General features: G+C 47.6%; 1 protein-coding gene across 4 annotated transcripts in view; it reads left to right on the forward strand.

Annotated features, from left to right (window-relative positions):
- The window catches only part of CACNA2D2 (calcium voltage-gated channel auxiliary subunit alpha2delta 2), a 588,723-nt gene that overhangs the window by 554,170 nt on the left and 20,330 nt on the right, over nucleotides 1–14,223 (forward strand). For all 4 annotated transcript variants that reach the window (XM_073352554.2, XM_073352555.2, XM_073352560.2 and 1 more), the window contains one exon: nucleotides 7,790–7,850. In XM_073352554.2, coding sequence (XP_073208655.1) covers nucleotides 7,790–7,850 — 61 coding nt within the window. The remainder of the gene's footprint in view (nucleotides 1–7,789; nucleotides 7,851–14,223) is intronic.

Consider the following 14,223-nt stretch of genomic DNA (forward strand, 5'->3'; position numbering starts at 1 on the left):
TTCCTTTTGCCCTTTGACATGCCCTTTGACCCTGAACCTACCAGCTGGTATAGAGAATGATCAATGTGGGGGAAAATAAGCAAAACGTGTGCTACTAAAATGAATAATAATCATTTCAAAATAGAGACGAACGATAACATTTAAAATGGAAGGTTAATTGTCTGCCTTGGAATACGAGGGTTTCAGACTTAGATTTTGCATTAAAAAAAACCCCTAAAACAAAATGTTTCCTAAAAAAGAAAAAAAAAAGACCCCTCTAGAGGAGATGAGGTTGACATGCTGCTGTATATGCTTTCGATGTACTAGGTGATAATTCTGTAGCAGCCAGTTACTTTGAAAGCCTGTGAAAATTTGCATGTTTTATTTTCGTTAAGATTCTTTTGGGTTTTGTTTTAAACCACTTTTGTTTTTATGATTTAAGTTTTGGTTCGTTGATTTTCTTTTTAATTAATTTATAATTAGTCTATGTACTTATGTGTTAACCTGCGCACCTCTCTCTCTCTCTTGTTCTACGCCAGAACCTATTCTCCCACCTCGGGATTATGAGTCGCTCCTGAAGGGGGTGAATCAGGCTTCCTCCTCCATCTTTTTCTCCCTCATTTCTCTCTCCTTCTGTCTTTGTCTGTCTCTCTCTGCTGCCCACTGTCCCTTTCTCTTTCTGAGCACCTTGCTGCATTCATAGTCCCCTAGTGTAGCAGGTCAGAACGCAGGTCTTTCCTGGGGTTTGATTTTATTCACAATAGGAATTTGGAATGAACCAACACAAAATCCATCTGGAGTCACCTCTCCAGGTTTGGTTGCTCCCAGGGTTCCTCTTCAAGGAGTTGCTCAGCCCACACCTTAGGTCCTCGCTCATTAGATATATCTAGGTAGGGCAATGAGCCATCTGCATCAGTCAGCAGAATCCATGTATCCCTTTCCTAGCAGGAACAGCATTTGCTAGCCTGCAAACACTGCCATCCTGTTACCTACTTCCCTGCTACAACCGTGCCAACATGTCCAGTTTGGTAGCCTCTCCACTGCAAGCCCCATTGGGGTCAAACTCCTGCAAAGCCCTGTGGTAGCCTGCATCTTGGCCCTGTGGCTGGGAGTCAATCAAATGACTCCATGGACATCTCATGGAATCAGGAGAGACTGTGTCCAGTCTCGCTCCATGGCAGTGGGTGATGGGAGCCAGGGCAATGCCCCTCAAGGAGATGCCCCTGGGCTCTGTCACTTGAAGGAGTTGGGGCTGTTCCAAGCGCTCTGCACCAATGTCTGGGTGCACCCTGAGTCTGCTAGGTGGTCCTCTGGCTTCTCAGCCTCCATGTAGAAGTTGTCGTGTGTTGCCCAGGCTGTGCCAGCATAGATTCATAGATTCATAGAAGGTTAGGGTTGGAAGGGACCTCAGAAGGTCATCTAGTCCAACCCCCTGCTTGAAGCAGGACCAATCCCCAATTTTTGCTCCAGATCCCTAAACGGCCCCCTCAAGGATTGAACTCACAACCCTGGGTTTAGCAGGCCAATGCTCAAACCACTGAGCTATCCCTCCCCATCAAGCCAAGCTTGCGTCCTAAAAACTGCTCTGGAGCAACTATGGCCGTCAGTTCTATGGTTCATGATGCGGGTCGAGCTGCCCAGTGGATCAGTTGTGGTTCACAGGCTCACTGCTGGGCTCAGCCCTGGAGCACAGCTCCTCCAAATGCAGCCAGCCCAGGGTGGCAGCTAGGAGGGCCTTGTAGCTGTCCTCACCCAGGGCCTGATTTGCAGCTTAAACCTGACTCATTAAAAAATTAGATAAATGGAGGGCCCAGAATTCCTCAGCAGCCACCACTCAAAGATGAGCAGGTAGGCTTCAGGGGCCTCGTTCAGCCCCGTGTTGGGCAGGGAAGGGCTGGCACTCACTGGCCCCAGTGCCCCCTGGGGAAGGAGCAGCTGTAGCATCTATTCCAGGAAGAGCAGCTGCTGTTCTAGAGATGGGAGCGAGACATGCTTCTGCTGTCTCTGGGCTGCAGCTTGAGCCTTCTCCCCCATCAGGGTCACCTGCAGAAGGGGGCTCAAAAGATTTTGTGACCTCCCCCCACAGCATATGTGACTTCCCCACCTTGCTCCATAAACACCTCACACAAGGCGCTGTGGGTCAAAACATACCCCCTTCCTAGGGGTTGGGTTTACACACAAAGGGAGCTTGCAGTGACCCACACCACATCTAGGCCAAGACTTCTCCCCAGACATGGCGGCTCCTGGGATTCCTCCTGGAGGACTGCTCAGCCCACACCCTAGGTCCTTGCTCTCTCAGCAGCCACTTACATCAGAGTGGGATAACAGCCTTCAGCATCGTCCCTTTCCCTGTCTTGAGCTCTCTATCCCTGTGCCTATCTCTGTATACCTTTTTCCTTCTCTTGCCTTCCTTCCTTCTCTGTCTCTGTGCCTCTGGGCACTCTCGTGTCTCCCCTCTGATCTCTTTTAACTTTGTCTTTTTGCATGGTCTGCTAACTCAATAAGAACATTTCTATATCAAGACTGTTGCAACTGTTTGCTACTGACTTTCATTTTAATTTTGATTATATAAATATAGATCGATTATAGTTCTCTAGTTATATCTATACTTTTTATTATTATTTTACTGTGGCCTTTTTTCTTTTCTTTATGTCGTTTTTTTGCAAGAGGTTTCCTTTTGGTCTGATTATGATACACAATATTTTTATTCAAACAAAAATTGAATAAAATATTGTTTGTGCCCTCCCTCCTTCCTCCTTTCCACCCAACCCTCCCCCCCCCTTTTTTTTTTGTTTGTTGTTTTTTTCGTTTGTTTTTTTCTTGCTTTCTCTCTCTGGTGGATTCACACAGTACCAAACATCAAAATGAAGGGCAAGTATTTTCAGTCTTAGACCACTAACCCTTCACCACCACCACCCCCCGTGTCCAGTACCCCACACCCCTCACTCCCACCCTTCACCAACTCCCCCCCCACCTCCTCCACCCAGCCTGCTTGCCCATTTCCTGTGCCCGTTTGCCACGCCTAACCTTGCAAACCTCCGCCAAACTGTTCCTTCCTCCACTCCCTCCCTCCAGTTCTTTCCCCTTTATTTGAAAGCAACATGTCTTGTTATGTTCATGAGAGCTTTGTCCCCATTTATCTCTGCACTCCTTCCCTGTGCATTGCTCAGAAATTCGATTTGATACCGTTAAAGAGTCCATCTCCTATGGAATTGTTATGTTTTGATTCAGCAAGGTTTTTGTAGCTAGTTTAATATCCTGCTCTTCTGCCTCCCCCAGCCCCCTTTCTTGTTCTTCTTTCCCTCTCTCACTCCTTCCCTACAAATCTCTCCTCCTCCCATCCTTGCTCCTGTGCGTCCCTCCTCTTCAAGACAACTCAAACTGAATGGGATAGGGCTGTGCAGAGATCTCCAGACTCAGCGGTACTTGGAACTAGATCCAGTGATCACAAAACTAATAATAATAAGCGTTTAGACCTCCTGAGTGGGGAGATGTTGGCAGAGCAGGAGAAAGGGGCTGGAATCTCAGGCAGGTCCATGACACGCGTGAATCAAAGCTTTTCTTCCAGGATCAAGTCTCAGCTGTCATATTAGGAAGGCCCCAGATTGTGCATCGCTGCATCGTTTCAGTCCCAGCCATGGCTGTGTCACTCTGGTCCACATGCTGAGTTGCACTGGTTTAACTCCAGGTGTGATGTTAGGCCGATTCAGTTTAATGGAGGAGTGAGGACTCTCTTATTGTTTAAATCTAAGTTATTATGCTTTAGTTTAAGTCAATTGGGGCAGGGTTTATCCCCAAATGAACAGCTCTTAAACCTAAATATGTGTGTCCATGTGCTGCAAATGTGTGTATGTAGAGAAGAGTTCGGGGTTCTGAGCTAGCTGCAGCTGCCTGAGATATCCTGGGTCTGGTGGCACCAAGGGTGGAGTTGGCTAGCACGATGTATTCCAAGTAAATGGGTCTAGGTGTATATAGTACAATCTGGTGTGATGCTGGACCATCTGCTTAGATATGAATTTCCCACAATGCACTGGAGCCCTGAGTCGATGCCCCTTGAAGTCAATGGAAGTCTTTCCATTGATTTCAGTGGCCACTGGATCGGGATCTAGGAGCGTCCTCAGTGGAAAAATAAAGGGGGATGAGTTTGGATGGAGCTGTCCTTCCATGGTTTCTTTTTTCTCCATCCTTTGTGTAGCTCAGGATAAAGGGCCAGACACCGAGAAATGCAGAGCAACTAGCAACTCCCATCCCGTGGGAATGGGTGGTTTTGGTCACCTCTCAGGATTTGGCCTAGCATAAGCATAGCTTTCCAGAGATTGGACCAACTCCTACGGTCTTTACTCAGGCAGAACTCCCATGGATTTCAGCAGGAGTAGGGGCTGAGTAAGAACTTCTGAATTTGACCCAGCAATCTGCCCTGCTTGTGTCCCAGTGGCATTCGTGGTGCTCCATTCCTGAGCCCTGTGCAGTGGGACAATGTTTACTCTTCAGCATCTGCCTTCACCACTTCTCTATCTGTGATACAAACAGAGGGAGGAAATGACTGTCCTGCGCAGGCACTAGCAAGACATGGTCCTGCCTTTTTTGGAGAACTGAGTCTGAAAACCCTGTCACTGAAATCCAGAGGTGTCAGGCAGCCAAGGACCAGCTCTGCCTCTCCTGCTCTTAAAACCAAAAGGAGACATGTCAGGATCTTGTTCATGGGCACATTTACTCTCAGGAACATCGGTGTAATACAGTGGGAGGGCACGGATGGGACTGAGGGCAGAATTTGGTTCAGTGACTCCATGAATAAGGCCGTCCAATGCCTCCCTGGGAAAGAGTCATTGAAATACTTTGAGAGATCATAAAACCATAGAACCATTGTTCTGGAAGGGACCTCAAGAAGCTGTCAAGTCCAGTCCCCTGTGCTGAGGCAGGACCAAGTAACCCTAGACCATCCCTGATGGGGGTTTGTCCAACTTGTTCCTAAACCCTCCAGCAACAGGGATTCCACAACCTCCCTTGGACGCCTGTTCCAGAGCTGAACTACTGTGAGAGTTAGATAATTTTTCCTAATATTGAACCTAACTCTCCCTTGCTGCAGATTCAGCCCATTACTTCTTGTCCTACCTTCACCAGACATGGAGAACAATTGATCCCCGTCTTTGTTACAACAGCCCGTTTGAAATATTCCGTTTGAAAAATACCAGGTCCCTCCTCAGTCTGCTTTGCCAGATCCTGTGGGATTCGTTAAAGTCCAGCCGGTGAAAACGTTGGCCTGACACTGTGCCTCATAGAGGGCCTGACCCAAAATCTGTCAGAGTCAATGGATAGGCTTTGAATCAGGGCCATGATCTAGTGAAAAGCACAGCCAATGGGTTTAAAGTGATGAGAGAACATGTGGGAAATTGACTTAGCTTCCCAGTCGCATTCTCTGCACCTTCTGAGGTGTGCAGATGGCTGGGGGAATGTGGAGAACGTGCCTCTCGTTGCCCTCCTTCCACCACTCCCACCCCACATCCACCAAGGAGACCCACAACCCCACTCCACAGTGCATTGAGCAGAACCACTGGAAGCTACCCACTCCTCTATCAGTTGCCCCAGCCAGGTGGAGAGGAGAGGCTCAGAGGCTTGGGAGGGATGGACAGACACAGAGAGGGGCACAGATGCCATAGACAGACAGACACAGAGGAAGGGGAAGGAAGGAGAAAGGTAAGGGGAGCGTTGCCCTCAGCCCTGTTCTATCAGCCTTGAGTTGCCTCTTCCCAGTGACCCTGTAATGGCAATGCTGATGGAATAATTACTAGTGTTTTTGTATTCCTTTCCTCTTCTTCCTCTCATTGGCTTGTATCCAGACCCTGCCTTACAGAAAACAACAGTCCAACCTATGGCTGTGCTGCCTGGCAAAGGGCCTCGTGTGTCGTGCAATGCACTGTGGGAAGACATGGCGGGGAGGGCAAGGGGCTTGGCTGCTCATAGGGCTAACCTCTGAATATTTATGTGTATGTAGCTCCATGTGAAAAATGCAGACAGGCTGTACTAGTCGAGCCTGTGTTGTCAGAAAATGGCCTGCAATGGAGAGCTGTCAACAGCCATCCCCTTGGGGGAGCAAGGCAAAGGACCCTGCCCTGCTGGACTAGCCACCTGGGCCATCAAATCCCAACTGGATTGGGCATGTGCCATATGCATGGCATGAGTTTCCCCAACCTGTTTTCCCTCCTTGCCTTCTAAACCACTTGGGTTATCCTGGAGAGGTTCCTCCAACTCCCGTCCCCACATATGCTGCGCTAGCCTTTGTCTAAGCCAGAATCCATCCTCCAAGGCCACAGTAGTCCAGACCAAGGTTTCCCTGCAATTGTTACGGGTGAAAACCCGTAGGGCCCAATCCCTGCACTCACACAAGTAATCCATACTCGAGTTGCCCATCCCATTGGCTCCCATGGGGTGACTCATCTGAGTAAGGTCTCTTATCAGGAGTAAAAGAGGCAGGACCAGGCTGCAAGTAACGTCCATGATTGGGCCAGAAAGCCAGGGTGTCTCTAAACGCCTGGTGCCATACCCCCCACCACTAAGGAAAGAGAAACCATGTTTAATATGACTGATAACCCTTCACCTTCACTCCTCACCCACTCCCTGCCCAATGGCCTGGGGACACCTTAGCCTTTGTTGGAACTGAAAATCAGCATTTCTGCTTTGGAGAATCACTTTCAGCAACCCAAGGGTTTTCTAGTCATGGGTGTGGCCTCTGCCTTTCCAAACAGCTGCATTTGGATCCTGGCTGACTCCTCCTTCGTTTTCCACCCCATCAGGTCCTCTCCTGGGCCCACTATGCCAGGCTTCAACAACACATTGCCCCCTGGGGCAAATATCTCCCATTCTTCTAGGCAGACAATCCCAGGTTTCGTACCAAGAAGATGCAGTGGCCACATAACCAGGAGATAATGGCAATGGCAGTGAAAACCACTAGCACCAAGCAGAGCTAATAGGATGCAGAACAGGGAACCAGGGAAATGCAGAGAGATAACATTGTGGCCCTCAGCTTGGGTCCTTGAATCTGAAAGAGCCAGAGTGTAAAACCTCCGTTGGAAGAGCAGGAAGATTAGCCTAGGCTTCTCCGACAGCCCCTTCAGATCCTCCCAACCCCCATCTTAATCCAGATTTGGAAGGATCCATTGCAGCCTGACCAAGGGGGATGGTTATTGCTGAGCTGTAGACCATTGGCAGCGAGAAGGCAGCAACACTCCCACAGTGCATTGCATTTGACTTTTATTTGGTGGGTAAGTCTTTGGTTGGACTGTCTTCATAAAGGACCCTGGTTTGGCCATGTTGATGCCTGAACAATGATTTTTATTACAAAAAAAAATTGTTGTAGTAATTCTCTTCATATACAAGCATAGCATGTGGTTTCTTTTCATTGTTAACAATCCTCATAAGAGAGAGATGCCCATATGACCTACTGAACATGCATATATATATATATATATATATAAATGTGTGCACATATATATGTATGTGTGTATATGTAACTATACGGCCCGTATTCATACATATACAACAGAGAAAATATATTGCATTTCAGAGCACAAACCAAAAAAAAAAAATCCAATCAAATCACCAAATCTTTCTAATGTTGGCAACATATTGGCTATAACTCTCCTTCTTGTGCAATGCTACAGTTACCAACAGAATTCCCCTTCCTTTCTCTCTTGTTAAAAATCAGTCAATTGTTTGATCTCTTTTGTTTATTCCTCTCTCTCTCATATTCTGAGACCAAAGCCCCTTCCTTCATTTAAAACCCCCACCGGATAACGTTGCCTTTCTGTTGCAGATTTTGAATTCCTGCTGCCAAACAGCTTTGAGTCCGAGGGACATGTATTCATTGCTCCCAGGTAGCTTTGCGTGTGCGCTTGCTGAGGTGTCCATTTAAACACGCTCCCCACGCTGACCCCGGGGCTAGTTCAACTCCCCTCTTCCCATTTCCACTTCCACCCCTACAAATATCCCTTCTCATCACCCTTCTCCAGAACTGATGCCACTTCATTGTGCCTGTCTTACTCTTTGTCTCTTGTGTGTGTTGTGTGCCTCTCTGAGACGGTAGCTGCTACCTGCACTCTGCTGAGACTCCACCACAGTTGGCAGCCCCTGTCTATCGTCTGTTCAGTTATATACACAAGCACAGTATATATGTATAGCTGTATATGAGGCATATATACGTGTACATATATAGGTATAGTTTCTGAAAAGTCTCGCAGAGCAGCAGACAACCCCAGAAGTCATAGTGGGATTGCTGTGGCATCATACAGTCATGTTGGCTGTGCGGGTCAGACTGTTCAATTATGGATAATATATGGTTCAAGTTAAGGGCCTTTTTTGGGAAGAGAGAGTGGCAGATTTGTTCAGGAGCCAGGCCTGAGTTTCTGCAAACAGGTCCGAGTTTCTGCAAACAGGTCCTTTATTCCTAGGTGTCCATCAGATAGTTTCAACCAATCATTTTCAGAGCTGGGGTCGCTCGCGTCAACGATTTATTATTCAGCTCACGTGATTGGCTGCCTCAGTCACATGGTGTTTCTGGTCACTAATTGGTTGACCAAACAAATTTGATTTTAAATGGCAGAATAACAAGTAGCACTTAACACACTTTTGCCGTGAATTTTTGAAGAAATAATAGTTTGACTAAAATTTGTGGATGTCTGAAGAGTTGCGAACGCTTTCACAAATATTGAGTGGTAGTTTGAACACTCTTGAATCAGAGCCAATTGACTGATGCACTTTGTTTAGTGAAAATTTTACCAGTCAATTTGTTCACCCAGCTCCACTCATATTGAAAAGTCTAATAGGAGGTAATAGGGATTGGACTCAAAGAAATAACTCTAAAAACTGATAGGGCTTAATAGATACAGAACTCCTTTATACAAGATATTTTTATTTTGTAGAATTCTCTAACAGGGACAGAAATTTCTGTTAAAATCTATAGGAAAAAAATCTATAGAAATATTGGTCACACTTTTTACTAAGGGTATATTTATAAAGGGTTAATAAATGGTTCATAGATGTTTTAATAAATGGTTGATACAGTTGTTATAGAGTCCAACAGGTCAATAGATTGCTTATAACTACCTCTTAGAATAATCCGTAACACCTACTGATGTGCTTATAACTATCTAACACAGACTCACCCAGCAGCGCCTCCTGCTGGCTGTCTGGGAATTAGCTCTTTTTACCAGCTCCAGAGCGCCCTCTGCCGGTGTCTCGCCGTCGCTGGCCCCCGTGTCCCTCCCGGACCCCGGTGCCCTTTTACCTGGGGTGCTGCCCCTCCAGGCAATACCCCACAGATCTGGTTCTCCCCTCCCCAGGGAACCCCCCACCCTCTATCCCTACCTTGCCTCAGCCTATGGGCTACTGCCAGTCACCATCTAGCTCCCTTTCACTGGGGCCGACTGCAGTTTGTATAAGCCAGTCATCATAGGCAAGGGGGGGTTGGCCCTGCTGCCTCCACCTACCCTTGGGCTGCCCTGTTGCAACCCCACTACCCTGTCTTAGGCCATCTGCCAGGCCTGCAGCCTGGGGCTTTTCCAGTCTGGAGCCTCCCAGCTCCTCTGGCCTTCCCCTGCCCTGCTTCACCTCAGGTACCCTGGTACACTCCCCAGCAGCCAGGCCCATCTTTCACTAGAGGAGACTCTATGTGCTCCTGGCCCACTGCCATTTTATAAGGGCCAGCTGGGCCCTGATTAAGCCAGCCGTGGCCTGATTGGGGTGTGGCCCCCATCTGAGGCTGCTTCTCCCACTCAGCCCCACTTTTCCTTCCCTGCCACAGCCCTCTCCCCAGGCTGTTTTAAGCCTTTTAAGGCAGGAGCAGGTGACCACCCCACTACACATCCATTAATCATTCATTGACCCTTAATATAATATGGGACTCAAATGGGATTATTTTCTTTTAAATGCTATAGGACTTTTCCAGAAGGGTAATGTTCGTTATGAGACATAGAGTTGATATTAATGAGACACTTAAGGAGTGTGGAATTTAAACAGAGACGGTGTCAACTAGAGACATAAAATTTCAAAGCATATGTTATTAAAAAAACCCACCAACCCACATCTTATGAGAATCTACTGTACATTAAAGCGGTCAGGTGACTCCAACTTCAGCTCCCAGCATAGAACATTACCAGAAGCTCTTGATGAATTTCTAGCTTTTTATTAGAAATCCATTGCGTTACCAATGTATTGTATGTTAGAGATGGGCCCAATCCAACAGTCCTGAACTTCGGACTGTTTGAAATTCAGATCCAAATGATGTAGTTCGTAAAGGAGAAGAGAAATTTGGAATTGCCGTGTAGTGATTTATTGTATATTAACCATTTTTCTAATAATAGGTAAGAATCTTCCAGTTTGAAATCTGTTCCGTGACTGTTCCTTGCTCCAAATTGGTATCAATACTGTGACACATCAGAAAAAAAATAGGATCTTGTGTTATTGCTTCCCTATCCTACAAGGCCTATGATATCCCTGGGGACCAAAAGGACTGTAAGATGTCCCAGGAGGACCATATGAGATTACATGAGTGTCAATAAGACTGTATGATATACCATCAATTCTAATATGTACCCTGGCAATTTTCAGAAACCATATATCACATATTAATATCTCTGTGCGTGTGTGAGCACATATATCTGTACGCATTTGTGTAGATATATAGGTGGCTATAGTTAAAGATGACCTTGGGACGCCTATAGATCTTTGAGCAGTAGAGGTGTGTGGGAATCTACAATGCGTTCTAGCCATCATGTGAAAAGTTTAGAAGATGGGAGGGGAATGACAACTTCCATCATGTTGGTGGAGTGGAAAGAGGTGGACCTTGCACAGTGCAGCAGGAAATTAAAACCATATGGCTTCCCCACTCAGCTGCCCACACAGAGAGGGGACTTTATGCCCCTCCAGATGAAACCCACTATTACATACACACACCCTTGTTGTTAGTGCTGTTATACTGTAAGCATGCCTGCCACATACAGATGCATCTCCACTGCTGCTCTTTTCAGTTCCAATCCAGCCAAGTGGCACTGCATCATCTGGATAGTTTTGCACAAAAGCATCCTCTCCCAAGAGCCCATGTCAGATCGCTGTGCGCGCAGCGACCTAGCTATGCCAAAATGGCGGGTACACGTGGAATTGACTCCCTGCCTCAAATATGTAAAAACCAGCAGGAAAGAGGGAGAGCATCGAGTTTGTGGCTTTTCAAGCCATGGCTTTGCAGGAAATACAGAGACTTTACCTGGACTGTCACAGAATGGCCTCAGCCAGAACATTCGGATCCAGTAACTTTTCTCTCCTTCCTCTTATTTCAGACCCCAGGCATTCGCAAATTGTGCATCAGACCCCTCAGAAATCAGGAGACTTTCCAAAATAATCCACCTGGGGTTCTTTTTATTTGCCACCTGGTTGGTTTTCAAGCTTTTCTCCACAACCACAAAGGCCAGAAACTTACTTTTCTTAGTTTGAGAGCCAAGATTCTCCCAAATCCCAGGCCTCCGGGAGCTGGAGATTTAAGAAAAAATGCCTAATGTTGAGCCTTGCAATGAAATCACGAGAACTGGCAACCCTTTCAGTAATATGTTTTTAAAATGCTACCATATTTTACAGTGAAGGTCTCACAGCACTAGAGTTACTTCAGAACCAGTCACAAGTCCACTGCTCAGCTCTTTAGAGAGACAATGCACGCCAATCACCTCTCCTGGGGTGTTTTGATCTGATGAGACAAGGAGTCACACCTGCTGCGTGTGATCACAAGTTGCAGAGCTGCTTAAGGATGGAATGCCCAGGGGTTCCCTCCCCACCACTTTGTTTCTCCCCAGGAGTCACTTCAGCATACACCAGAGCCAAGCCCATGAAGGGCAGGCCATCTGATCTGAGCCCCAGAGCTGGGCCTGCTGTGTGTCAGGCAATGCTCTAGGCTGATATCAGGGTCAGGCAGAGGTGAGCATCAGTTGCCCTCATTAGCCAGGTGTTGTGAGATGTTCCCACTCCACAGGAGTCTCAGACCCCCAAGCATTCCTCATGGGCACCCACATACCCTGCCATCTGATATCCTGCAGGCATGGATCTCCCTTCCTTCCTAGTACATTTGATCCTTCAGCATAATTACACAGATGGCTTAAAATAAAGCAGTAATAGTTGAACTGCTGAAACAAGGCTAGAAAGCCCTGCAGGCTGCAGGACCCACTCTGCCTCATGCCAAAAGAACTCAGCTGCAGTCCCAGCCAGGGAGGCCAATGCCACAGAGCCAAGAGTTTGTAAAGACAGTCCTTAAATTGACCCCTTCCCGTGCACTTTGCACCTGGCAGGCAACAGCAGCTGAGACTTGCTCCCCATGGCACCCTATCCCTGGAGGTGATGGCAGCCTGGCAGCAAGGAGCAATATCATGCCAGTGTAACCCTCATGCTGAGTGTGATACAGGCCTCCCCACAGTGCCTGATCTGCAGAGATGAGGCTGTTACAGACGCCAGTGTGGGAGCCTGGACAGCCTGTGCTGTTAGCTCTGGAGGTCCCCGGTTCAGTCCCTGGCGCGGTGGCTGATATGGCAGCCCTCACATCAGAACTCACGGGCACGAGGAACCTGGTGTGATTGAGGCAGCCTGGGGACTTGGCGGCTGGAAGCAATGGGAGCCAAGCAGCTGTCAGGGAAGTAGCATCAGCACGGCTGGAAGCAGGTTTAAAAGCAGTTGGTTTCTCTTTCCTGAGTGACACATTGCAGCCATGGGTATTTGGGAGACAGGGACTCCCAGCTTCGGCTGACGTGGAACCCAAAAGGCGCTCGCTCACTCAGGGCAAACCTAGACTGAGCCAAACTCATGCCCTTGACTTCAGCGAAGTTACTCCAGGCATGAATATTGTAAGCTCCAAGCTACATTCTCAGTGGGTGTCAATCAGCATATGGCACAACACTCATTTACCCACGTTGAGAATCTGGCCCTATATAATTCCATACTCCTCACACCCAGACTCACACATGCAATCACACCTCTCTCTCACACACACACACATACCATCCAGTTTATTCTTTTAAACTATCAATTACCTTCGTTTTCTAATGCACTGCAGGACGGGACTCCAGGCCAAGTGCGTGCCTGCAGTCTGATATCAACACAGTGTGGGGGCTTGGATAACAATTGACCCCCAGCGGCTACTGTGGGGTTCTTTGCAGAACACAAACACATCTGTGCCAGAGGTACATGTTCTTCTACACAGCTAATCCAGCACCTATCTATCTATATAAAAGGTACAGATATGTATAACGAGTGTGTGTGTGTGTGTGTGTGTGTGTGTGTACTGGTATTTCCAATACAGTAACCTGGGTAAAGCATGGCTGGCCATCTTATTTTCATGTTGCAAAGACGAGAGCAGCTGTGTGCAGTGGAAACTGTGCCACCGATGAGACAGACCCCAGAGCTGTCTCTCTCCTCCTCCCTCCCTGCCCCGTCCCTCTGCTCCTTCCAAGAGCAGAGTCTACAAAAGCACTAAATAAATGGAGAATACAAACAACTGACTCGCTAGAGATTTTGCTTCCAGAGGTTGCTTTCTTGCTGGTGAGGCTAACTTGATGGGCATGTGGCTTGCTGTAACTGGAGCGTACAAGCAGCAATCCTAGCAATGGGAGCGTATTTGTCAGAGGACATGGTAAGATGAGCACTTGGTGAATGGAGCACGAACCAAAATCGATTTGATACGCGTCCACTGCTCCATGTATCTGGCAGTCCCCAAGCTTTTTATAAACTAATCCTCACAACCCTCTGCATGAGGTAGGTAGGTATAGTTATCCCCATTGTACAGTTGGGGGAAACTGAGGCATGGAGCAGTGAGGTGGCTTGCCCAAGGTCACACAGTGAGTCAGTGGCAGAGCCAGGGAAGGAATGCTGGAGTCTTGTCCACCACACTCTCTCAGTCTCCAGTCATCAAGTGCTTAACCTACTGCATGCTCCACCACTCTACCTGCTCACGTCACCAGCGCTCCTAGCCACATGGTCAAATCACAGGATACCATCTGCAGCATTCGTGATTCTAATGCTGTTCATATTCAGGAGTCTCTCAATCTGAATTGTTCATCCTGGGCCCATAGACAGCCATGGCTTATCCTTCGTGTGCAGTAAGAATTCATATGTTTGGGGGTATGGTAGCTCTTTTGCAAACACCTAAATAGCTGCTGGCAATTTGGTAGGTGGGGATACTTCTGAGGCCATCACAATCGGTCCTCAATGGCCACATTG

This window comes from Lepidochelys kempii, chromosome 7, assembly GCF_965140285.1.
Source record: "Lepidochelys kempii isolate rLepKem1 chromosome 7, rLepKem1.hap1, whole genome shotgun sequence".
In the NCBI taxonomy this organism is placed as follows: domain Eukaryota; kingdom Metazoa; phylum Chordata; order Testudines; family Cheloniidae; genus Lepidochelys; species Lepidochelys kempii.